Source organism: Sabethes cyaneus, chromosome 3 (genome assembly GCF_943734655.1).
Source record: "Sabethes cyaneus chromosome 3, idSabCyanKW18_F2, whole genome shotgun sequence".
In the NCBI taxonomy this organism is placed as follows: Eukaryota; Metazoa; Arthropoda; class Insecta; order Diptera; family Culicidae; genus Sabethes; species Sabethes cyaneus.
In genome coordinates this window covers 109080949-109108568 of record NC_071355.1, presented here as the reverse complement: position 1 = coordinate 109108568, position 27620 = coordinate 109080949, and the positions used below count along the sequence as shown (strand labels likewise).

At 41.3% G+C, this 27620-nt stretch overlaps 1 protein-coding gene across 1 annotated transcript; it reads left to right on the top strand.

The window, feature by feature from the left end:
* The first annotated feature begins 13924 nt into the window (after window positions 1-13924).
* LOC128739993 (uncharacterized) lies at window positions 13925-17537 on the top strand. The gene is made up of 3 exons (XM_053835503.1): window positions 13925-15463; window positions 15632-17441; window positions 17494-17537. The coding sequence occupies exons 1-3, from the start codon at window positions 13925-13927 to the stop codon at window positions 17535-17537; spliced, it is 3393 nt and encodes a 1130-aa protein (XP_053691478.1).
* The last annotated feature ends 10083 nt before the right edge of the window (window positions 17538-27620 follow it).

Genomic DNA, 27620 nt, shown 5'->3' with positions numbered 1-27620 from the left:
ATATGGGTCCGAGATTAGGGTAACGTCCATTGCTGACTCAGAAACTGCTTGGTGTAACAGCTGCTGAGCCGTGCTGCAGTGGTTCAGGTTAAGTTGTGTCACTTGTACTATGAACGTGGCTTAGTCGGCGGCACACCGGCCGGGCACCTTGGACGTCCCGTTACGTGCTTTGCGTCCCGTTTACCGGTACAGATCAGGCACTTGGGAGGCTCCGCGCAGTCCCTTGCTTTATGGCCAGCACTGCCACATTTCCTGCACAACTGGCTTCTATCTGGCCCCTTGCAGTTCCAGGCCTTATGTCCGTGCTCGATGCACCGGAAGCAAGCTTCCGACTGCTTGAGCATGCTAAGTAGACATAGCGACCACCCCACTTTTAGCCTAGCAGCTTTCAGGGCTTCGTTTCTGTCAGTCAGCGGAAGTCGTATGTGTTGTGTATTAAATTTACCCAAAAAAGGGTATAATTTTAAGAAAGTGTAATTGATCGAAATCGATCAATTATATCAATTAATTATGGCGGTCTTTCTGGCAACACTGTCATCCGATAAAAGGTAGAATACACGAGCCGGTCTCGGCAGTCTAAGTTGATCTTCCAACGTGAACTAAGTGGTCAAGTGTCATCATCCGAACTCCATTATACTACAACTATCTACGATCTTAGAGGATCTGCATTTCACCATCTGATTGGATTTACCTCTTTTCTACCTCTTTGGATTCCCGGCTTTACCCGGACACACAGGAAAGACTTTAAAGTATGGTTGCTACCTGGGTCCCGGCCGGACCCTTGCGTAGGCGAACAGCCTCGGTTGTCACCAACACACAACTTTGCTCTTTGAGAGCTTGTACGACCTCGTCCAGGTTCTTAAGCTTGAGAGTCACGCCTGGTGTGAGAACACGTACCTGCACTCCTTCCGCTATGGACTTGTATGCGGAACTCTTCTTGGTAGCGCCCTTCTTTAACTCGAGGATCATATCGCCCGTGCGTGAGCGGCGGATGCTCCGCACGTCCGCGCCCAAATACTTGAGTAGGGCGTGTCCTCTGATGGCCTTCAAAACCTCCGAGTATTTCGACCCGTCGGTTTTCAGGATAAGAGCGTCGCCCTTCTTCGCTCGCTTCTTTGCCGGTCTAGGTGGAGCTGTTTTTTCACTGGAGTCTCCTCCGCCTTTCCTCTTGGCCTTAACCTCGGTCCACGGGCCACCCGTCTTGGAGCTTCCCGCTGGTTCATCGGTTAGCTCTGCCAACCCGCTGGCCTGAGGGCTTTTACATGAGCAAGCTCTACTTCAGGTCCTTGTAGAAATTGCCGCGACCTGACGTGAACTCGATTATTATATCGAGCTGCTGTGACGCTGCTACCACCTTAGGTACAGCGTCTCTATTCTTCTTCATCGCCCTGATTCGCGTTGGGCTGTTCATCGCTGTGTCCGGTGTGGTAGGCATACCGCTGCCTTTGCCACCCATACTAGCGCTCCTAGTTGCATCCTTCTCCACCCTTGGTGGAGAACGCTGAATGCCTCCTTTCACGAACGGGTTTTCCACCGTATGTACACTTGTTGTATTTTTGATTTTGTTTTCCATAAGAATCCCACGAGTTGAGGGGAAAGAAAAGTCCGCCACATCAGAGCCCCTCATGATGCGGTAAGAGCTGATTACTGTGGAGGGCGCCCTGGTACTCCACAGGCTCCGTTTGAGGCTGAGGATTTATAGAAACCACCCCCCCCCCCACCATTCATCCCTCGGCACGGGTCGCATGACACCTTGGATTAGGGGTTTATCCATTCATGTTTTTACTTTTAGCCATGGATATCAGCTATTAAAACCATCCTCCTTTGGGGACTTTGGACCCTCTGCTCAGGTTCTCAGTATTTTCAGGTTCATCGAATGCTTCTACCGAGATCCGTCATTTGCAGGCGGAGAGTTTACACTCAGCCTTCGCATGAGTGTCCCCTTCTCTGTCCGCATGCGACCCTAGTTTCCACCGGTTGTCCGATTTCTAGGAACGTATCCCGGATGGTACCACGAGGAGGTAGAGAAAGGAGTTACTAAATAAGCGGCTGTGGAACTTCGTGGTAGTTCTGGAGCGTAAGGCTGTGCGAGATTGACTTTTTCGATGACGAGACGAAACGAAACGAAATTGCTCAATTTCGATCAGCCGAAATTAGTCGAAACGAAATTATGACCAATTTCGAACTCTCGAAACATTTAAACATTTACATTTAAATTTTGTCGAAATTTCGCGAAATTGAACGAAATTTCTATAATTTTTTTATCGAGGAAGTGATAGGCTGGAAGCTGGAGCGGGAAAGGTGCCAAACAGGAATGTCTTTATTTATAAACTTAGTTATCCTGATCTGCAACTCAAACCAGACCTCTCTTGGCTCTAACAGGCCATTTTTGAGATACTGCAGTCTGCGTCTTATTAGTGCTCCGCAATTGCAGAGCAGGTGTTCCGAGGTTTCGTTCTCAGCATTGCAGAAGCGAAAGACATCATCTTGTACAAAACCAAGATTTTCAAGATGGTCATAAGACCGGTAAACGTGCTGAGATCTCTCTTATTGAGACAGAGTAACTTTTGAGTAACTTTCATACTCGGCGTTATAAATCAGCCACAGTTGCTGATAACTGAAAGGAACCGTAGCATGACATTCTAGCTTCCTCAATAAAGTAGCAAAAAGTAATGAAACATGTGCGTTTTGTAGTATTTCCAGAATGACACAAAACGTGACGGGGGAAAGAGCGAATATTAGATCCGGGAAGGGGCATTAAAGCAACACTTATAGGCTCGAAATCCGTTCTTTTAACCAAACTGGGAGATCCACGGATTTAATCAAGCTATAATGGCAGCCAATTATAACCGGATTCGAACCCAACTTTTTTGTCAAGCCCCGTGATTGGCCGTTATATGCGGATGTACATGTAAATTAAACTTGCTTTTTGGAGCTGAAGTATTTTTTATGCAAAAGTTTAACTTTGAAAAGAAAATGTCCAAAATATCCATAACGCCTGTTCAAAATAGATTAATCACCGTGTGAATCACCCTATTTCGTTTTTTTAAATTCGAATATTTGTTCAAGTCAGAGAGTCAGGGATGACGATTTCTTTTGTATCAAATTCCCATAGAACCACCGATTTCGACTCCGATTTTGTCACGTAGAATGTCACTTTGCTCGATTGGTCTAAGTCACATTCGACACGATTTTGTTGCGCAACTCAGCTTAGTCAACCGCTAAAAAGTGAGTGACTCAACCATCAGCAAATGACGAGCCAGCTGTTTTATTTTGGTGGTGCTGCTATACTAACCGTTCTCCTCGTACTCGACACTCGACAGCGACTGAGTCGAGTCGAGTTGCTTGACGTGACTTACATAGTAGGACCCTATTTTTGTGTTGATACATGTTCAATTAAGATTACAGAGCTTCGGTGACTGTGAAGAGAATACAAACTTAAATGCGATACACACAATTAAAACAAATATCACGCAACTTATCAAAGGTCCAATCTAACAATGAGAGATTGTCTTCAATGTCTCTCTCTCTCTTCTGATTATCACGGCGCATAAGGCACATTCCAGCGTTACGGGACACAATTTGCACTCATTGTTACCCTGTGAATCGCCTTTTGTTTCACCAATTTTTTGACAAATACCTTATAATATAGTTGTTTAAAGAGTACTTCATGTTCCACTAGAATGCCAGGGATTTGATGAAACAGGAACTGATCTTCATAGAAGGAATAGTGTCCCGTAACGCTGGAATGTGTCATAAACGTATTTCAACGCAATATTTCTTTGTTAGCTAATGATGCCAGTAACGGATTGATGCAATGCAGATGCATTCAAGTGCATTTATTTCTCCTTAATAAGATGAAGAGAGCAAAGGCGAAGAGTATCTCTCATGGTTATATTTTGATAAGTTGCTCAAGAACTCTTGCAACTTGTTATAATTCCATTATCTAAAATTCGGTTCGAAATTTCGCGAAATCTCGCAAATGACGAAATTTAAAATTCGATTTCGCGAAATTTCGAATGAAATAGGACGAAATTCAACGAAATATTTTTAAAGATTTCGCGAAATCTCGGATTAGGCAAAATTGTACGAAATTATTCGAAATCTCGCACAGGCCTACTGGAGCGCATTAACCAACCATTTACCACAGGCGCGTGTGTGTGTGTGTGTGTGTGTGTGTGTGTGTGTGTGTGTGTGTGTGTGTGTGTGTGTGTGTGTGTGTGTGTGTGTGTGTGTGTGTGTGTGTGTGTGTGTGTGTGTGTGTGTGTGTGTGTGTGTGTGTGTGTGTGTGTGTGTGAGAGAGAGAGTGTGAGTGTGTGTGTATGTGTGTGTGTGTGTCTGTGTGTGTATCTGTGTCTGTGTGTGTATCTGTGTGTGTGTGTGTGTATCTGTGTGTGTGTGTCTGTGTGTGTGTCTGTGTGTGTGTGTCTGTGTGTGTGTGTGTGTGTGTGTGTGTGTGTGTGTGTGTGTGTGTGTGTGTGTGTGTGTGTGTGTGTGAGAGTGTGAGTGTGTGTGTGTATGTGTGTGTATGTGTGTGTGTGTGTGTGTGTGTGTGTGAGAGAGTGTGAGTGTGTGTGTATGTGTGTGTCTGTGTGTGTGTGTGTGTGTGTGTGTGTGTGTGTGTATGTGTGTGTGTGTGTGTGTGTGTGTGTGTGTGTGTGTGTATGTGTGTGTGTGTGTTACCCCGAGCAGACGCGAAGAGCAAAATAATATCAAAATGTGTTATGGAAATCGAATAACTCATATCAAAATTTGATCTTGTCTTGGCTGACATAGTTGGTAAAATAACAAAAAAACAATATCAAAATTGTGTTCCTTTAAGGCTTGTGTTATTTGAATAACAAAGCAATCACATGACTGTATTCAGAGTTTGGAATAACATAATTTGGTATTACATATTAAGCTATTGAATAACAAATGCAGTAGTATATGGGTCATTCCACATCAAGTGACCGAGAAAAAGTACAAACTTGTAATCGATCTTCTAGGATTTTCACCAAACTCGGCCAGATTGTTCGTTTTGGGTCAAGAAGCAAAAATCCCAAGTTTGGTGCCGATTGGACTTTCCCTCGATTTTTGGGAACCCCCCTTTTATTAGAAAAAGCATTATTTTCGTCAAATTCGCTTATTTTCTTTTGCTTATATCTTCGTAAATATTCAATTTAGGAAAAACATTGTTCTACATTTTCATGGGAAATCATCTGAGAAATCCGACAAAAATATTAGTTTTTTGCGGCAGTGCTGCCAAATACTTTTATTTTCGATCTGAAAACTAAATTTGTATTTTTCTCTCAATGAGTACAATTTGATCTCAAAAATTTTAACACCATCGTGTTCTTCAGACTTTTTTACATAAGAATCACTCAAAACCACGAAGTGTTCCGTCCCGTTCTCGAGATATAGCGTTTTGAAACAAAAATTCCGAATTTTTCAAGTAAAATCATAAACAAAATAAAATTTCCTAGCAATAAGCAAATAACAAAACAAAGCAAAATTATTCTGGTTTAATCTAAAGCAACATTGCGCTGTTGTGAAAGCACATAAACAGTATATAATACAACTAAAGTTTGTTTTTGAGCGTCTTAGCAGAATACGAAGTAGAAGGTGAAAAGCGTATCTAATGAATTAAAATTAATAGTGGAATTTTATTGTGAAAATAGATTTGACTTTTCTTTCACTCAATTTTCGTATTCTGCTAAGACGCTCAAAAACAAACTTTTGTTATATTATACAGGTATACCTCGATAGTACGTACACCCGCATATCGTTTAGCGTACGTACTATCGAAACGTACGTTATATCGAATCACAATTTTTAATGTCAAGTATTGTTTTTATTATGTTAAATATTGCCTAAAATTTCCAAATTTTAATATATTATAAAATAACTAATTATTTTGGGAGCGTGTAGGGCGCTATATCTCTACATATTTGGGTTGGTAAGTGGCAATGCTTATCAACTTAGGAACCAATTGCTTCAAGAAATGGTTAATTGGTTTCACTGTTCCTGGTTTTTGCTGTCAGGTATTGTGACCAGTTAGCAATGTGTGATTATGTACGTATTCGTTATTTATTTATTTATTTACTATTGGATGGGGCTTTCAACCGTTGGTTGGTTCGCCCCAATACGTATTCATTAAAATTGCCAAGAATTTGGAATGGTTTCGCAATGGTCAATGTTCCTAATTTAATTCTAATGATTATTGAAGCAAATTTTTATTCTCAGTTTTCGTTAATAGTGTTTGAGGTGTTCTAGTTCGGAATATTTTATTGCGAGGGATCAGCATCGCTTGCTTTCGTGTCTCGTTCATTGCAAAACTTTGACAACAAAATTTTATCGGAGCGGTAACAATTACCCAGTTTTAAATTCGAGCCAGTAGTTTGGACTTTGGAATAGTAGTTTGCATTGTAATTTACAATAATATTTGACTCAAGTGAAGGGCCGAGATCGCAAAGCAGCAAATTTTTGTATGTAACGGTTTGTAAACGAATTAGAACGCGTGATTTTGATGACCAACTCGATGTCGTTATCTTAATTTTGCGAGAAACCTCATCCTCATCTAACAAGACGGATGCAATATTATTCGCCCACACAGTGGATTCGCGCGGGACTAGTTTATGTTTTGCTTCCGGAAATAAATTTTCAAGGCATAATATTCATATCATCGAAACGAACTCAGACCCAAACACGTCGCACACGCTTTCTAAACGACTATTTATTTGCAATGGTGATCGCGAAAAGTAGAGATGAAATGTAATCGCTGACGCGTTGTTTCGTTGCATCATATCATCTACCAAAATGAACCCTGATCTATACCTTCCCCTACTAACATAAATCCTATCCCGTGGTACTTGTGGAGATGCAGTGGTACCTGCGGTCTCTAGCAACAACTAGTATCGGACTAATATTCCTTCTTTTTCCCATGTAGTACGGCCTTTTGGTCGTGGCCGGCGTCATTATTGGTCAATTTTCAGTATTGAATCAGTAGAAATTACTCAACGAGTATGTCATGCTACTCCCAAGCACCATTCAATTGGTTCTTTGTGCAATCTTACTGGTTTGGCCAATCACGGAGTGCAACTACGGGCAGTCTACCTAAGCTAAGCTAATTATAAAATAAGTAATTATCTTGGCAAAATTATTTTAGAAAAAATATTACAAATGTTAAAAAATAGTTGAAAAGTAAAGCAAAAGGAATCCAAAAACATTTAGTTTTTTGCAAAATTCTCTCTCAAATTGAAAATTTACATATTTTAATCGAATAAATCTAGGTAAAGGTTTGGTACATAGTTGTCAATATAAGCTGAAATGTTCGAATCTTGGCTAGGCGGTGCTGCTAGATAGAGTCAGTAGGATTGCTGCACTAACCCCGTAACTGTCTTGTACTTTAACAGCCGGCTGCGAAGTCTGTCCATAAAGAAGGGTTAGAAAGATGTTGCCCAAGGCTATGCTTTATGGAACAGACGTGCTTTTATTTTTGCAACTTGCGCTTGTAAATAAAAGCTTAACTGGCCAATCTTCGAAATTTTGTAAAAAATATGCATTTGTGGTTAACTTTACAACAAAATTAATATGGATAGTTTAATTACTAGCGCAACGTGATTTTTACTCCAAAGAAAGTAAAATAATTCTTATATAATGACGCACAACATATATATTTATAAATTAGTCAGTTGCTTGCAGTCTCATTTTTCCACACTTCACTTTTGTCCATATGGGACAGTTACGCTTTTATAAGTAGTAATCGTATTCCACGTATTTGACGAACACCAGTATCTGCAAACCAACGAATATAACATTACCGACTGTTCCCACCATCGCAGTTGGAAAGATTGTGAATCACAGAAAAGGTTAATTCCCTGAGCAAAAATCTGCAAAATCAGAATACTAAAAAATAACTGTTATTTAGAACGTATATTTGATTAATTTACTATTTAGAAACTGTTTTTAATTTTAAAATATAATGGTTTTTACATAACAGAAATAACTGATATTATTCAAATATTTAGAATTATTGAATACATATTTGCTTGTATTGACTCATAAATATTCATAAAAAAGTTTCTGCTTTATATAGAAAATAAAAAAAAATCATTGCTGGAAAATGTACGTACTATCGAGGCAAAATGTACGTATTATGGAGGGTACGTAATATCGAGGGTACGTACTAACGAGGGTACGTACTATGGAGGTATACCTGTATACTGTTTATGTGCTTCCACAACAACGCAATGTTGCTTTTTTTTGTATGGGCTTATCACTTTGACCACAACATTATTGATCTATTGTAATGTTGCCCGGGTGTATGTTGCTTTAGATTAAACCAAATTAATTTTGCTTCTTTTGTTATTTGCTTATTGCTAGGAAATTTAAATTTATTTACAGTTTTACATGAGAAATTGGGAATTGTTTGTTTCAAAACGCTATATCTCGAGAACGGGATGGAACACCTCGTGGTTTTGAGTGATTCTTATGTAAAAAAGTCTGAGGATTACGATGGCGTTGAAATTTTTGAGATCAAATTGTACTCATTGAGAGAAAAATACAAATTTAGTTTTCAGATCAAAAATAAAGTATTTGGCAGCACTGCCGCAAAAAACTAATATTTTTGTCAGATTCCTCAGATGATTTCCCATGAAAATGTAGAACAATGTTTTTTCTAAATTGAATATTTACGAACATATAAGCAAAAGAATATAAGCGAATTTGACGAAAATGATGCTTTTTCTAATAAAAGGGGGGGTTCCCAAAAATCGAGGGAAAATCCAATCGGCACCAAACTTGGGATTTTTGCTTCTTGACCCAAAACGAACAATCTGACCGAGTTTGGTGAAAATCCGAGAAGGTCGATTACAGGTGACTCGGACACTTGACGTGGAATGACCCATATGACAGATTAAAAAATCATTTATAAAAATTTTTGGTATTTTAAACCATTAAAAAAAATTATGCAACATCGAATGTCATTTTAAGGTCATAATAAGATATGATAACTGTTCAAAACGACAATTTATTGGCCGCAAGCGATTGTATAAAAAACTAGAAGACCCGGCAAACTTCGTACTGCCACAAATTGGGCTAAATATACGATATGTAAACTTCAGATGAACTCCTGCTGCGTTTTAGAAAAAAGGATATTTTCTAGGTATAAGTCAAGTTTTGCCGTTGTCTAAGGAGTTCTGCGTTTGGTTTATTAAACGCTGGGATTTCAGAGAATGTCTAAATTTAACAACTGTATTAAGTCATTAGTAAGAAATGCATATCGGTGTAAAAGTTGGTTTGCCAATCCCCGCAATATCAACAGTCGTGTTTGTGGTAGTTGCATTGAGTCTTGTTTTATAAACTCTGCTGGTTAAAAATAGTAATACTGGATGTTAATATATTGTAAAATTGTAAAATTTGGTACGACGGCTAATATCGTCTGCTGCAACTTTGGAATTTCTCGATAATTTAAGGGCCAATTTTATATTCTGATATGTATTCAATATCAATAGTCATCAGATTTTAATTTTTTTTTTTGATTCATAAATCTATTGATAAGAATTACCCAAAGGAATTGCATTGCTGAATCTCGATAACTGTTATTCTCAATTCTCAAAACAAACTAAATTTTATTATTCCACAAAATCAATTGATCGCTGTATTGTTCCTTTGGTAGTTCACGCACTAAAACAATTTAACATAAAAGCATCATTTTCTAAACCTTTTTACACTTCTAAAGAGTCTAATACGAAATGAAATCGACTGAAAGTTAAATACGATTGTTTTTTGTTTTGATTATAGTCACTTTAACCAGCTTGGGTCATTCGTGACTTCTGCGGGGTTGGGATTTGAACCCGGGTCCTCGGCGTAAAAGGCGTGAATGCTAACCACTACGCCGGGACTGATCCCTTAAATACGATGTATAATAGTTGCTTCGTTCAGTATTTTTTAAAAGTATTTTGTTGATTTATTAGCTTGATATTCAGTTAAACCGAATATGCTCATAATCCGTTAACATATGCAAAATGTATTCTTCATTTGACGTTTGGGAAGTGGCAATTTAGTGAATTTAGTGCTTAAACCTTTTGTTAACCTGCACTGGATCTTCTGGCTACGCATCCGATGTAAAAATGAATCAAAATGATTCGTGTTTGTTTTATAAATTTGATAAATGAATGAACGAATGAATGAAATTAACGAATTTTATTGCTGACGCTTTAGGCTTGAGTTTAGGTTGATTAATAAGTTGGATATTGATTGGTTATTTTCTGAAATTGTAAACCCCCAAAATGTTTAATAGCATTGTTAGATGTGGCGATTCCAATGAAGGTAACCACGTGTTTGTTTGAATACGACAACGGTGCTGCAAAAAATCGTACGATGATCATAGCAGCCAACGACATGGCGCATACAATGCGTTGCGGGTTTTATATGGAAAACCAAATTTTCGAGTTTTCCTATCTTCCGAGTAAATTTTTCAACTTTTCTCGCCGTAAAAACATAGCGGTGGTGGAAACGAACACAATAAAGAAAAGACGGCTCAAATCGGACGCTCCGTTCTCAAGTGATGCGCGGTCGAACTTTTTCACTTCCATTTTTATATATAAGATAACAATTTTCGTAGTGACGACACTAATTTATTGGGAGAGCTATTTTTATTACGGTGCGATATCTATCGCAATCGAATTTCAACTGCCACTGCCCTCGTATTGAACGCGATATGATGGGTCAGTGGTAAATATAATTTTGCCGATATCGATCTGGCTCTTTCTCTTCTAGCTGATAAGAACATATTGATTATGCATTTTACAGAGATTAACTCTCTTCTGTGGATCACATTTCAGTGATATTAAACTGATTGATTGAACTGAACTGATTGATTATGCATTTTACACTAGGACAGGACGTGCCAACTGGCTTCTTATTATTACCGCCATCCCGATTGAATATTCTTTGTTACACTCTGCACCACTGTTGCCTGCACATATTATTTTAAGAATAACTTCGTTTGCCGAACAACAGCTCCCGAATACGCCACAGTTTATGCGACCAAAATCATGTTTTGCATTTCATTTTGAAAATTAAAATTCGTGTACAAACACAACTAATGGTGAACCAAGCATAGAACTACAGAATACAAAAGAAATCAAAATTTGGAAATAATAACTTATTGTCGTATTCCCACTAATGAATTTCAGCAACACTGAAAGCGATACCGCGTTACATTTTCCAATCAACGGTTGCTCGTCGCTTCCAGCCAATCAGAAATTGGGTCCATTTTGGGTCAACGTCGCGGTTGACACTTGGCACGTCCTGTCCTAGATTTTACAGAGATTAACTCTCTTCTGTGGATCACATTTCAGTGATATTAGACTGACCAATTTTATAAGCTTTAACATACCAGCCGCCTTGAAATTATTGAAATTTTAATCTAATCTATAGCTCTCTATAACTATTCAAATGTATGTACTTCTAATACTATCTTCTATTCTTTTACGGTTTGAATATTTTCATGTTGTTCGACTATTATCATATATATGAGTTGGACTGTATGTTTGTATGATATGATTGATGACGAAACTGCTGGGGCATCAATGTGAATGAACTGGAACGGTTTCGGATTGACGTCTTGCTGTACTGCTACTTTCGGGTTGACGTCTCGATGAGCTGCTACCGTCGTTGCATGGATAGCTGCTGAGGTACGTTGTAATTGTCGAGCCACTTGGAGATTTCACGATGATTCCAAAATGATGCTGCTGGACCTGGATGCACTTCGGTGTGCACCGACGCTTCGATGTAAGTCTCCTCCCTCAGATGTCCTTCACGGTTGAATGGCGGTGGGTCGCCTGTCACTACAAAATATAGGATGCTATTCAAAGAGTAATTGAGAAATTTTAAACGACTTGCCAGTAAACGGAGGCCTCCGCGGGTGCTAATGCACCAACGATGGCGACTTGCGCGTCGCATATTGGTAGAAACTGTCTGCGTACGAGTTCGACGATATTGCATCTGCTTTGCTATGGCCACTAGATCGGGTGATCAGTCCGAACGATGACCTGGCTCGCGGATACGCAAACCGAGTGATGGGCCCGTCACCCGGGAAGATTTGTTGCTGCAGCGCTGATACGATGTAAAGACTAATGATCGATTTGTAGACAATACCGTGCACCAAAACCGTGAAATAACATGCGTTGGATATCAACAGAACCCACCCCACATTTCATCCCTGTGTACTATCCGAAAGCAAGCAGTACATGGTTCCGGCAGCTGCAGCAGATAAACATATCCGATTAATATCATCGTCATCATCGTATTGGCATCGACCGAAGCCACTGTGGATAAGTGGTGGTGAGCCATTATCAGCGCAGTTCTATCGGTGGCGTATCGATCAATCGATAACTACTGATATCAGCCAAGAGAGCCGTGGAGATCCTCTCGGGATATAAAATCATCGCATTCGTCATTTACCCGCCAGTGACCTACATTGGGATCAGCACCACTGGCAGTTTCATTTCGATCACCGATCAAAGCGGTCGCCAGGAGTCCGCAGGAAAATTTATACTTACAAGCTAATTTATACCTAAAGCTAATTAAAATCCTACAAGCTAATTAAAATACCTAAGTTTAATAAATAATAGTTAAAATTCCTTAAGAATTAAAATACATTACTATATCAAGTCAATTACTTAAATAAACGGCGTTTTTACGTTAATAGTGGTATTAGTTGCAAGTGGCGTACATAATTTATTATTCACCGCGGCACAGCGGCCATCGATCCGAACAGAATCGGATCAGACACTACCGTCAGTCGTGGCGTCAACCATCCATTGGCAGGAACCGCCAATTTATCGATACAGTCCACTTTCCATCTTTCGGTCTCACTGCGTGTTGGTCAGGACCTGAGACCAACATAGTGGTCCTTCGAGCCGGATCAAAAGGATTGATCCGGCCCATCAAAGATGACGCCACCAACCGCCATTGCACGGGGTGCAATTCTATAGACGCATTATTTACGGGACGCCATTCTGTGGACTAATTGTTCTATTGGGGAACAAAGGTTGTTCCGCCATCACTAAAGTTACCCACGCTTATCATCCACTATCGCAATCGAGCTGGACATTGGCGCCGAGGGATTTTTCTCAAGTAAGTTGATCCACTACTATATGTCCAGCCGAAGCGGGCAATTTATGCAATACTGACACGCCTTTTCGAACATCATTGCATCGACATCGTGTGACATCGAGCGACACTATTGGAACCAAACACCTAGGACATCGGTGAATGCTAAAGGGACCCTTGCCGTTGATCGGAACGAAACTCAGGATTACCAATTAAGGATTGCCGTTTACTACTGTGAACATATTTCTTCGATCCGTTCCTAATCAGGAACTACTATCTCAGATCACGTTACGAGAGGAGGAAGCGCCGTTAAAGGTTTTCCAGGTTAGTGACCAGTGACTGGTATATGTTAGCCGAAGCTAGGCTCAAATTCTTCACTATTTTAATAAATTATCCTCCTCGAACGTGCACCTGTATTTCATCATCAACGTCAATCACCCACTGAGGCTACTAGTAGGGTACAAATTTCTACGAGCGATATTTTCGCTGATTTTCGAATAATTTCTGTGGCATTAGTGCATCTGGTTGTTTCTCAAGGTGAGATTCAACAGTATACGGCCAGAAGCGGCCCGGATTACAAGTGATACTACAGTCTTGCCTCCCGTACCTCGATTTCCCGCTTTCATTCAAATACTGAGAGTACTTCGTGTCAGCATTATTATATGCTGTGGATTGCGAACAACCCGGCCAATTTTTCTATTGTTTGGAGTGCAGCTAATTTTTCTGTCAGGTAAAATACACATTAGTATATGCCTGGCGAAGCTAGGATTGGTCCGCGGAATACTACACAAATTACTCTCTTCGTCTATAATAAACGTTTACCATGGCGCCTGCTGCCGCATCATCTACTAAGAAGACACCGTCACTGAAGGTGTTGACAACACGCTTGAAGGGCATTCAAACATCCTTTGGTGATATTGTGGAATTTGTAGACCATTTCCCAGAGCGAAGTACAACGTCGGAAGTTGAAATACGTCTACAAAAACTCGACGAACTGTGGGAAAGGTTCGGAGAAACCCTCGTCGACGTCAAGGCACACGATGATTTACCAGCCGATAGCGAGGCTGCCTATGATAAGGAGAGACGAGAGTTTAGTAATTCCTACTATCGTGCCAAGGCGTTTCTTCTGGAATGGGTAAAGCAACAACAGCCCTCTCCGACGTTGGAACAATCCATCCGCGGTGGTGATATTTCGATGCAAGGTTCGCTCGATCATGTTCGCCTTCCGCAAATAAAGCTGCAATCGTTTGACGGGAACATCGATGAGTGGCTAAGTTTTCGTGATCTTTTCACATCTCTCATCCATTTCAAGGCAGAACTCCCGGATGTTGAAAAGTTTCACTACCTCAAGGGCTGCCTTCAGGGTGAGCCAAAAAGTTTAATCGACCCGCTGCAAATAACGCGAGCAAACTACACAATCGCATGGAATACGTTGCTCAAAAGGTATAACAACAGCAAGCAATTGAAAAAGCGACAGGTGCAGTCGTTGTTCCAGTTGCCAACCGTTTTAAAGGAATCCGCCAATGAACTTCATTCTCTACTGGAGAGCTTCGAGAGAGTCGTGCAGACTCTGGATCAAATAGTGCAGCCGGGTGATTATAAGGATCTTCTTCTTACGAATTTCCTCACAATGCGATTGGATCCGTCAACTTGCAGAAGTTGGGAAGAGTTTTCGTCTACACAGGAAACTGATACGGTTAAGGAGTTATTGGAATTTCTCCATCGGCGGATTCAAGTTCTGGAATGCTTACCATCAAGGGCGATGGAAGCAAGGGTGCAATACCAACCACTACCGCAAAAGCAGAGGGTTTCGGCGGTAAAAACTAGCTATAACACGGTGCAATCGTCTGGGGGACGCTGCATGGCGTGTTCGGCAAATCATTTTCTATTTCAATGCGGAAAATTCCAACGGATGTCCTTAACGGAGCGTGATGCTTTCGTTCGTACTCACACGCTCTGTCGTAATTGCTTTAGACTGGGTCACCAGGCAAAAGATTGCCAGGCTAAATATTCTTGTCGCATATGCAAGGCACGTCACCACACGATGGTATGCTTTAAGCAGGAAAGGGATAGTAGACCTAGGCCACCACCTGCTAGCAGTGAAAACTCAGGTGCGACCACAACTCATCATTTACCAACGTCATCAAATTCATCACAGGTTGACAACCTGGCGGCTACCAACATATCGGTCTCGAATTCCGCTATGCAGCTCACATCGCAAGTGTTATTAGCCACTGCTGTGATTCTCGTCGAGGATGATGAGGGAAATCAAATACCAGTACGCGCGCTTCTCGACTCGGGCTCTGAAAGCAATTTCATTTCGGAGCATTTGAGCCAACGATTAAAGGTGGATCGGCAAAAGGTACACATTTCAGTCCTTGGTATAGGACAGGCATCTGCAAAGGTTAAACAACGGATTCAAGCTACAATACGCTCTAGAGTATCAAGGTTTTTACGGGAATTGAACTTTCTGGTTTTACCCAAGGTGACAATTCATTTACCAACAACCTCAATTAATACGAAAGGATAGACCATTCCAAACGACATCCAGTTGGCTGACCCTTCATTCTCGGTGTCTATGGGAGTAGACATAGTACTTGGTATCGAAGCATTTTTTGATTTCTTCGTGTCTGGTCGGAAGCTCACTTTGGGAGAGCAGATGCCATCGCTTAACGAGTCGGTATTCGGATGGGTGGTCTGCGGCAGATTATCATTTCATAAGCAATCACCTCATATCAGCTGTCATATGACCGAGGACAGGTTGGATGAATTGGTTGCTAGATTTTGGGCATGCGAAGAGGTCGATATCAAAAAATCTTATTCACCGGAGGAACAGCGGTGTGAGAACCTGTTTACACAAACCGTACAACGGGGACCTGATGGACGATACACTGTTGCATTACCTATGGCCGAGGGGGCCATATCGCGGTTGGGCGAGTCGAAAAACATTGCACTACGTCTCCACGCAACGGAAAGAAGGTTGAAAAGGAACTCAGGCTTGCTTGACCAGTATAAGGCGTTCATGAGCGAATATCTAGATTTGGGGCATATGCGCTTGGTTGAGGAAGACCAACGAGCAGTAGTAGGCCGATGCTACTTACCGCATCATCCGGTTGTTAAGGAGGCCAGTACGACCACAAAGGTGCGCGTTGTCTTCGACGCGTCTTGTAAGACATCAACGGGAATTTCGCTGAACGACGTGTTGTTGACGGGACCGGTGATCCAGGAGGAGTTACGGTCAATTATATTACGCTGTAGGACCAAGCAAATTATGATGGTAGCCGACGTTGAAAAAATGTTTCGGCAGATTGTGATCGACCCAAACGATAGGCCGCTGCAGTGTATTCTTTGGCGCTCGTCACCTACTGAGGAGGTGGCGACCTATGAACTAAATACAGTGACGTACGGTACTAAACCCGCTCCGTTTCTTGCGACACGCGTCTTACAACAGCTGGCATTAGATGAAGGAGAACACTTTCCTTTGGCAGCAAGGGCCATCACCGAAGACACATATATGGATGATGTCATCACAGGATCCAACGACAGTACAGAAGCTCTTCAACTGAGATTGCAACTGGATAAAATGATGAATAGTGGGGGATTTCGATTGCGCAAGTGGGCATCGAACTGCGCAGAGGTGTTACGAGGTATTCCGAGCGAGAATCTGGCGATTGATGTCGGTGGAATTAATTTAGATCCAGATCCAGCCATAAAAACGCTGGGATTAACCTGGATGCCAAACACAGACGTTTTTAAGTTTCAGTTCAATATTCCACCATTGGAAACGTACGAAACGCTTAGTAAACGTCGCATACTTTCTATCATAGCTACGCTCTTTGATCCATTGGGGCTCATCGGAGCTGTTATTACGACGGCTAAAATTTTTATGCAACTACTGTGGACACTGCAATCCGAGGATGGAAGCAGATTAGACTGGGACAAACCATTACCTCAAACGGTGGGTGAGAATTGGCGGAATTTTTACTCTCAATTACCTTTGCTAAATGAGATTCGCATCAAACGTTGCATTATTCTTCCGGAAGCTGTGACGGTGGAAATTCACTGCTTCTGCGATGCCTCGGAGAAGGCATATGGTGGCCTTGTATATATTCGGAGTCTGGACTTTAATGGCAACGTGTCTGTTCAATTATTAACATCAAGATCTAAGGTTGCACCGTTAAAATGTCAAACAATACCGAGGTTAGAGCTCTATGGGGCAGAGCTGGTCGCTGAGCTGTACACTAAGGTTAAGCAGTCAGTGAAAATGGAGGTACCGACATTCTTTTGGACCGATTCTACATGTGTGCTGCGCTGGATCCAAGCAACTCCCTCAACATGGAGTACGTTTATTGCAAACAGGGTGGTTAAAATTCAAACACTTACGACGGTCAGCACATGGAGGCACGTTCCCGGGTCTCAAAATCCAGCAGATGTGATCTCGAGAGGTGTAAACCCACAGGACTTTATTCATAATGATTTTTGGTGGCACGGACCATCATGGCTAATTGAAACCCGTGATCGTTGGCCAAAACCCGCGACTGATGGAGTTGGTTGCGAAGGGGAGGAGGAAAGACGACACAGAACAGCTGCCGCTACATCTTCTCAGGCGGCAGAATTTACTGATTGGTATCTCGGCAAATTTTCTTCATTTCCAAAACTAATAAGATCTACGGCAATCTTACTGCGAGTTATAAAATTGCTTCGCAAAAATGGGGAAAAACGATTATCTGATTTTCTTACTACAAAAGAGCTGCAGGAGTCAGAACAATTACTTATTAGGCGAGTTCAAAGGGAATCTTTTCCTAAGGAATGGGACGCGCTTTCGAAAAACGAAACATTCTCAAGGCAGTCTCCACTGCGTTGGTTTAATCCCAAAATTTCTCAAGACGATCTCATGAGAGTTGGTGGTCGACTCCAGAATGCTCAGGAATCTTTGGATAGAAAACATCCTATGGTGTTACCAGCACGCCATCATCTAACGAAATTAATTTTTCTGCACTACCATGAACGAATGCTGCACGCAGGACCCCAATTGCTTCTAAGTGTAGTGAGACTACGCTTTTGGCCATTACGAGGAAGGGATGCAGCTAGGCGAACTGTTCATAAGTGTCAGCGGTGTTTTCGAGCAAGGCCAACCACAGTTCAACAATTCATGGGCGATCTTCCAGCAGCACGAGTAAATGTGGCCCGCCCGTTTTCACAAACTGGTGTAGATTATTTTGGCCCAGTGTACTTACGTTTAATCCCGAGACGTCCAGCAGTGAAGGCTTACGTTTCTATTTTTGTGTGCTTCTGCACGAAGGCAGTTCACATGGAGCTGGTGTCGGATTTATCGACGGAGAGGTTTTACGCCGGTTTGTATCACGAAGAGGATTATGCTCGGATTTGTATTCCGACAATGGCACAAATTTTGTCGGGGCGAAAAATAAACTCCAAGAGCTGATGCAACTGTTGAGGAGCAGAGATCATCACGACAAGGTATCACACTACTGTGCAGAAGAGGGAATTCATTGGCATTTCAGCCCCCCTAGTGGGCCGCACTTCGGTGGGCTATGGGAGGCGGCGGTTCGTTCAGCCAAGCATCACATCCTGAGAGTCCTTGGTGAGAATCCAGCCACACTGGAGGATATGAGCACGTTGCTCGTTCAAGTTGAGGGATGTCTAAACTCCCGACCAATCACGTCTATCTCTAAAGATCCAGGTGATTTACAGCCGCTAACACCCAGACACTTTCTGGTTGGCTCCTCACTTCGAGCACTTCCGGATTACAATTACCAGGATATCCCTGCAAACCGTCTGAAACAGTGGCAACTAGTACAGAAAAATCTCCAATGCTTTTGGACAAGATGGAGAACGGAATATTTATCCCAACTGCAAGCGAGAGTTAAACGTTGGCGTCCACCCGTTACTGTTGAAGTTGGTAGACTAGTAGTCGTCAAGGACGACAATTCACCCCCTCTACGTTGGAAGATGGGCAGGATTCAAGAGGTTCATCCAGGACAAGATGGTACTGTACGCGTAGTTACATTGAGAACCGCAGCAGGCACTCTAACCCGGCCTGTGGAAAAAATATGCATCTTGCCAACAGCCGAGTTCGCCGAAAACGACGAAGGGACTGATCGAGCGAACCGAGTATCTTAACCATCCATCCCATCCCAGTCGAGGAGGAGCCTTTTCTTATTTATTTTCAGAAATCCAGTTATTTCTGGGTGGGTGAGGATGTTGGATATCAACAGAACCCACCCCACGCTTCATCCCTGTGTACTATCCGAAAGCAAGCAGTACATGGTTCCGGCAGCTGGAGCAGATAAACATATCCGATTAATATCATCGTCATCATCGTATTGGCATCGACCGAAGCCACTGTGGATAAGTGGTGGTGAGCCATTATCAGCGCAGTTCTATCGGTGGCGTATCGATCAATCGATAACTACTGATATCAGCCAAGAGAGCCGTGGAGATCCTCTCGGGATATAAAATCATCGCATTCGTCATTTACCCGCCAGTGACCTACATTGGGATCAGCACCACTGGCAGTTTCATTTCGATCACCGATCAAAGCGGTCGCCAGGAGTCCGCAGGAAAATTTATACTTACAAGCTAATTTATACCTAAAGCTAATTAAAATCCTACAAGCTAATTAAAATACCTAAGTTTAATAAATAATAGTTAAAATTCCTTAAGAATTAAAATACATTACTATATCAAGTCAATTACTTAAATAAACGGCGTTTTTACGTTAATAGTGGTATTAGTTGCAAGTGGCGTACATAATTTATTATTCACCGCGGCACAGCGGCCATCGATCCGAACAGAATCGGATCAGACACTACCGTCAGTCGTGGCGTCAACCATCCATTGGCAGGAACCGCCAATTTATCGATACAGTCCACTTTCCATCTTTCGGTCTCACTGCGTGTTGGTCAGGACCTGGGACCAACAACATGCTTGACGTCACATGGCAGACGAAATGATTGACGAGATGGACTGAATGACGACTTCTTGAAGACGACTGTCCCGAAGACCGGGACGAGACTGCGAGGATGGCTATGGGAGATGAACATTCCTTAAGTTTTCTAAGAACATTTCCATGCCGGACAGCAACTATTGATTGCTTCAGTTCGCGAAAAGTATTGGCCAACCCGCATTCGTAGTCTAGCCCGTTCGGTAATTCATTGTTGCATTCAGAGATGCCAACATTTTTTCTCAGAACTCAGGATGCAAAGGAAATAAACATCAGGATAATTCAGGATTTTTTATTCAATTTTTTTAGGAAAGCAATATGTACAAATTTTCATGTTAGAAATTCTCTCACATTGCTGCTTATGCAATGACTATCTACCACAGTCCCAATTACGTGCTTAACCTTTCGTTATTCGCGCCAACATCGATTCATAGGAAAGATAAAACAGAACGAAATTCACTAGAATTCACTAACGCCTCATGGCGAAAAACTTATGGAACCTTGTCTATCGATTGAAAGATCTCTGTCTGCAGATCAACCTGGCCGAAAACAGTGATTTTCTTTATTGCCTGAGTTCCGAGATATACCGAGTTAAAGTTAACGTTCCACATCGCGAGTAATCGTGGGTTAAGACGGCATTGCTGTTTCTAGTTTTATCTTCGCAGGGTTCAATTTCGGCAGCTAACCGAAAGTGACCACAAAGTAAAGAGTTATAGAAAAATAGAGATAGACTCCTCTTCTAGAGCATAACGCTGGAGAGTAGAGAAATGAGGATTAAGTTTCTACAAGTTTTTAGTTCAAATGTATAAAAATCAGGAGAAATTCGGATTATTTTTCCAAATTCAGGATAAACGAGCGACTTGTCAGGATATCAGGAAATGCACCAAAAAATCTGGATAATCCTGAAAAATCAGGAACATTGACATCTCTGCTAATGCCGAAATGCCTAATCTGCGAAATTCGGTCCAGAAGGATTGGAATTTGTCTGGCAGAACTTCATCCCAATCATTCTTCTGCTTCCACAAGTCCTGCATGAAAATTTTAGCTAGGACTACCACGGGACCAATTAACCCAAGGGGGTCAAAAAGCCGAGATGTGTCCGAAAGTACTACTCGCTTGGTGATTGTTTCTTCAGTATTCCAAGACGGTACAGTGAACCGAAAGCTGTCAGAGGCTGGCTCCCAAATAAGCCCCAATGTTTTAACTGAAGATGATGACGAATCGAGTTCTAGGGTAGCTCGATTATCCCTAAGCTCCTGAGGAACGGTCGATAGAAGTTCTGCGCTATTCGAGTTCCACTTTCGCAGCATAAATCCTGCCGAACTCATGAGCTCGATGACCTCTGCCGCAAGCATTTTTCCTTCTTCCAAACTATCTGTGCCGGTCAGCATATCATCGACGTAAAAGTCTTTCTTGATAACCTTTGCTGCAGCTGCGTGTGTAGGCTCTCCTTCGCACGCTAACTTCTGAAGACATTTAGTTGCCAGGTACGGCGCTGACGCTGTCCTATAGGTGACAGTGGTCAATTGGAACGATTTAATTCAGTAGGACTTTTCCTCCACAGAATGCGCTGAAGCGGCTGATCGGTATCAACCACCTTTACCATACGGTACATCTTGGCCACATCCGCTACTAATACGAATTGTCGAAAACGAAATCGTAGAATGATCGATAGTAAGTCGTCCTGAACGACGGGTCCTACCATTAGACCTTCATTCAAAGAGGCTCCAGTAGACGTACGACTAGAAGCGTCGAATACAACCCGCAGTTTTGTCATGGTGCTGTCGGGTTTCAAAACGGCATGATGAGGCATGTAATATGAGGTAGTCTCACTAGTGTCCTCGTGAATCTCACGCATGTGTCCCATCGATATATATTCTCGAATGAATTCGCTATATAAGGTTTTCAGCTCCTCGTTCGTAGCAAAACGTCTTTCTAACCCGTAGAATCTTTTGAGTGCAATTGCCTTAGATTCCCCCAACTGACTTATAACATAGTCCTTTTTCAGCAATGTCACAACGAATCCTCCTTCTTCATCACGTACCGTTGTATGTTCAAACAGCTCTTCACACGTCGATTCTTCCACAGAATGCGTGCTCTTGGTTGTACAAGTTTTCAACTCCCAGGAAGGATCTATAGGATTATGTACATCAAACTCTACCCCGTAACAAAGTGACAGTTATTAACAGTTTTCCATAACACTCGCCAGTGTAAAAAATGTCGCGACGATCGTTTTTACGTGCCGGTCAAAATTGACGCACCTTCGATTTCCAAAAGAAATTTTCACTTTTGTTACGTTAAATGTGAACGTTAAAAGCTGTCTGGACAACGATTCGAAAAGTGCATATTGACTAAATCAGCTAAATGTTTCATGTTTTCGGTAAAGCTGTTTGAATTCTTGGTGGGTTGCTTGATTGTTTTGTTTACTAGATAAGCTGCGGTTGTTATCACAAGATTGTCACTCTTGTCTGCTCTAAAGTATTTAAATACTGCTTTTTTTTATAACTTTCCTTCTTCGGTGATAATTAAACCCGTCGCCAGGCCGCTATCGATTACACTCTCATATGTCGCTATGCAGGAATAGCGCAACGCCTTTACCGGTTGATTTGAAAACGGTAATTGCGAGTCAGCTGCCAATAGCCCTACTTAAATTGCTGAAATTCTTCATCTGGGTGGATAAATAAGTAACAAATAATTAATGAGAATTTATTACCATTTTCTGTCGCTTGGATTCATAAAAAAACTTCAGCTCTGCTTGTTTCGTTTGGTAGTTCCTTTCTAGTACAATGCGGAAGCCTATGCAGAAAACATATTTGTAGAGTGTGCGGCATCCGAGAAAAATGAAATTTTATCTGATGCCTACTGAGATCGTCAAAGTTTAAGGTTCAAACACAGGCAATTATTTTTTATGATGATCATGATTACCGCTGAGTGTGTACATACGCATGTAATGCACACACCACTAAAGCACTTTTTCTTCCCGATTTTGAATAGCCCTACCGTAATTTCTACAACTTGTTTCGGAAAAAAGAAACAGTTTATACAACAAATATACCCCACTTTTGTTGAAAAATATCTTATATCTTCCAATAATCCTCTCAATGAAAAACAGTAGTGAAAATTAAAAAGCTTGCTGTTCACCGCGATTGTGTTGTTTACATATACACGAATACGTTGTACTCTTTCTACTACTACTTGAGCGGAATTATCATTAAACCAGCGATGCCAACTTTAGAGCCAATACTTTTGTGACAGTTTTTATCAAATCGCTGTTTTTTCGAATTACTCTCCATTTGAGTAATTACAATCTAGTATTTTACTATTGAAAAATCATAAAATCAAAATTGATTTAAAAACCCATGCAAAACACTATCATTAAACCGTTATTTTTTGATCCAAAATAAATGTGGATGTATAAAAGCCATCAACTTGGCTCCAATGTTGGATTGGTTTCTCCCCGAGAGAGATTCGCGCTGCCAGTACGATCTGTCAAATGCAGCCAGCCGTTATCGTTGACCAAAAATGAAAAAGTATCGATAACCCACAGAAGTTTTCTGTTGGTGATTTTTGAAAAACACACATTTAAAATTGATTTAGACTTGTTTTTTTCCACTGGAAATTGACTTTTTTGTAAAATGTGAAATACCCATGGACCAACTAGCACCAAAATATATCATTCTAAAACGCACAGTTTACATGCACAATGAGGATTTCACGCACGAGTTTGATTTGTCAACCCGAAAATGAAACCAAACGTTATAGGAAGAAGAAGACAGCCAAAGCATGAGAAAAAGAGGGCCGTCTTCGCAACTCTCTCTCAGGGGTTTCTCGCAAGAGTAAGCTACACAGAAAGAAATTTCGTGGTAGGGTATACCATATTAGAACGTAAAAACGCACCAGTAAATATTGGCTAAAAAGATTTCTGTTTAGCCCTAGCGTTGTTTAGTCAAAATTATTATACGTTACTTTCGTTACTTCCGTGTATAACAAAAATAATAGATTCGTAGTAAAAACTTCTAGAGTTCTAGACATTACCATGAAAGGTTGTAAAATTGTCTGAGAACATGTTGCTTACTCAAGAATCATAGTAAATCTAATTAGCTTTTTCATGGTACTTTCAATAGCAAACGTCTTCAGAGAAATGGTACGAGTTACCATTGTTCTCGTTTCAATGTATGCTATTGTATGAGTCTGTTGAAGCATTTTCAACTAGCTTTGCATGTAATATCCACGTAAATCCAACGGCTTAGTTGGTTTCGAGGTATGATGCCGGTGTAACAAGCGGTCGCCGTATTTTCGAATCTCGTCTAGGCGGTGCTGCTAGATAGAGTCAGTAGGATTGTTGCACTAGCCCCGTAACTGTCTTGTACCCTAATAGATGGCTGTAAAGTCTGTCGATAAATAAGAGTCAAGTCTTAGAAAAGACGTTTAAACCCAAGGCTTTTCGCCTAGCTGAGATTCGAAAATACGACGACTGGCATGTTAGGCCATCATTGTACTTCGAAACCAACTAAGCGGTTGAATTCACGTGAATGTTACATGAAAAGTGCGGTGGATGAGAATTACTTATGTTTTCACGTAAACTAGACGTACCGTCATCCGGGGCGAGATTGTGCCAAAAAAGCATATGTTTTTGTGCTTTACCTCAGTATACACACAATTTAGGAACTAAGTTGATTTCAACCCTGTCAATATATACTAAATTGTTCAATTAACAACTACCGTAGAGATGGTTTAGTTACAATGAAACCTAGTTTTACTAGAAGTGCATGAACTTTGGCACAATCTCACCCCTTCTAGGGGGTGACATTGTGCCAAAAACATAAAGTTAGGCAAAAAACCTAAACAGTGAACATTAGCATGTTTGTAAACAATACACATAAATATCAGTTTAAAGTAGTCCATATGGGGCCGTCCATGAACTAAGTGGACTATTAGGGGCAGGGGGTCGGCCAAAAACAACGCATCATACAAAAAGTATGAACGAAAATAACCCGGGGAGGTCTGAAATAACTAAAAATGAGTTCGTGGTCAATGGACAGCCTTTATATAGCCAGTAGCGTTTCTAGGGTTAACAAGGGGGAGATATATGAAGGGGCGTATCCTAAGGGGGCATACCAATTTCATCATTTAACAAAAGTAACCATTACTTCGTTCGAGAACCCGCGGCCGCAGAACATGTGGTCTATCCCACCCGCCTCCCCCTTCTTAAAACTGGCAGTTTATACACGGTATAATATATTCGTCTTATTTTAGAGTGTTTATTCAAAGTATCTGAAATTTCTAGAGAAAAAATAAAAATTAGTTTAAATTAACTGTTTGCTCCAAAATCGATGATGCAATCTAATCTGTCAAAATATTGTGCTCAATAGTAAAGAATGTGAGTGTACTGGTGTATACTGACGTATTTTTGTTGTGTATGTGCAATCTACAAATTGGACCGATCATTATGGCTTGGCACAATCTCACCCCCGTAAAGCTCGGAAAGTACAAAGTTTCGAAAAATATTATTTTCGTAATCAAAACTTATCGAACGCATTATTCAATGCATTGTAAATAATTAATTTATATACCTTTAAAATAGCAAGTTGATGCGATTTCTTGTTTGGGTTGGTTTATGCGGGACATTTTTTACAAGCGTTACTTCCGAGTATTTTTGATCGCGAACTTTGAAATCCTGTTTAGGCTAAATAGTTTGCTAATATTATCTGTGTTCCATTCTAAGTTACGAATAAATATGCGAGCCAACGAGGAACTTTAAGAGTAGAAAGTTCAGCTAAGTTGCGACCAAATTCCACTGAGGCACAGAGAATCTAAAGTAGTCCGTTCGTGGTTCCCATGAAGGTCCCAGGGTTTTATTTGTAGCTTTGGATGCCTCGACTTTGAGAGATGTGCGATCATCCTTCAGGTCTTCGGAGATGGCTGCTAATATTTCCGAGCGGTTGGAGCTTCATTTTCTAAGGGTGAAACATGCAGATTCGAGTAGCTGATTCAATTCGGTGTAGACTCGAATATCTTCTTCGACGCTATTGACTCCAGACAACATACCGTCTACGTAAAAATCCTTTGATAGGATCTTTGCAGCTACAGGATATTTTTCTTTCCCAAGATCAGCCAGTCGTTGTAAAAACTTTGTAGCGAGATCCGGTGTCGATGATGTCCCATATGTGACAGTTGTCAACTCTAACGTTCTTATTGGTTCATTTGCAGAGTCTCTCCATAAAATACGTTGAAGACGATGATCAGCTGTAGCAACGTTGACCATCCGATACATTTTGGCGATGTCAGCCACGATAGCCAATTCATGCAAACGAAACCGAAGGACTATTGAAAATAAATCTTCCTGTACTACAGGGCCGACCATTAGCGCTTCGTTGAGACAAATACCAGATGCAGTCGAGCAAGAAGCGTCAAAGACAACGCGCAATTCGATGCTGTCTGGCCGAAGAACAGCATGATGCGGCAAATAATACGGGAACGGTTGCGATTCAATTTCATCTGCCCCGACTGGTACTTCCTTCATATGGCCAAATTCCAAATACTCGTGGATGAATGAAGCATGTTCTTTTTTTAACGCTGGGTTGGCATCCAAACGTCGTTCTAGTGAATGAAATCGTCGAAAAGCAATTGAACGAGATTCACCTAAGCAATCAAGCAGGTGCGGTTTTTCCAGCTTGGTTCGACTCATGCACCTTCCAGTATTGGACAAAAGGTACGAATCTATCGGTGTTATCTCTAATCGTCGTTTCATCGAAAAATTGTGCACACTTGGATTCTTCCAATGATAGTGTGCTAGTTGTGTAACACGATTCAAGCTCCCAAAACCGTGTAAGTAGTTCTTCTAATCTCTCCTCCGCGCAAGAGACAGCTGCAATCGTAAAATTTTGGTTAGTTTCTTCCGTTACCTTGCCCGAAAAGGTATTTTGCAAGGTTGGACCGCCTCCATTCACGTTGTCTCGACCTGCTAGCAATAAGTTGTAGAAGATTTTCGCTGTTTGTAGTTTGTAGTTGTAGATGATTGAGATCTATTTTACTGGGATGGAAAAATTCAGGATCAGCCAACAAAATTCCTGTGGGGAACTTCTATCTATTTATGTCGAGCTGCGTTATCGGCAAATCAGCAGTTACTTTTGAAAGGACAAAGAACTACAACGGGATTGTGTATTGAGAAACACGCGAATGGATCCAAGTGGTAGCTTGACCGATGCCTTTACCAGCCAGACATTCAAGACGACAAATGAATTTGAGTTTTTGAGCGAGATTTTCAGACATGAAACTCAATTGAAACCCAGAATCCATAAGGCACGGGCTATTGTTGTATTCCCATAACTATCGCTAATGTTGATAACAGCTGTAGACAACAGTACAGTATTTCGAGTTGCTCGAGTGTTCGATGATGGCACGGTAGTATGGCTTGTAGAAGGGTAGTGTGTGATGCATAGGGTGTGTGATTGACTAATGCTTGCGTTAGTGGCTTGAGTATGAGTTGTAAGTGGTGCTGGGTTTTTCGTCTGTGTAGAAACTGAAGGAACTTGAGCTAGGGTTTTTTGCTGAT

Coding starts and splice junctions, on each gene's coding strand:
- LOC128739993 (XM_053835503.1), top strand. CDS start 13,925: ATGGCGCCTGCTGCCGCATCATCTACTAAGAAGACACCGTCACTGAAG. Junction 15,464..15,631: donor TAAAGGTGGATCGGCAAAAG/GTACACATTTCA, acceptor ACGAAAGGATAG/ACCATTCCAAACGACATCCA. Junction 17,442..17,493: donor AGCAACTCCCTCAACATGGA/GTACGTTTATTG, acceptor TACGACGGTCAG/CACATGGAGGCACGTTCCCG.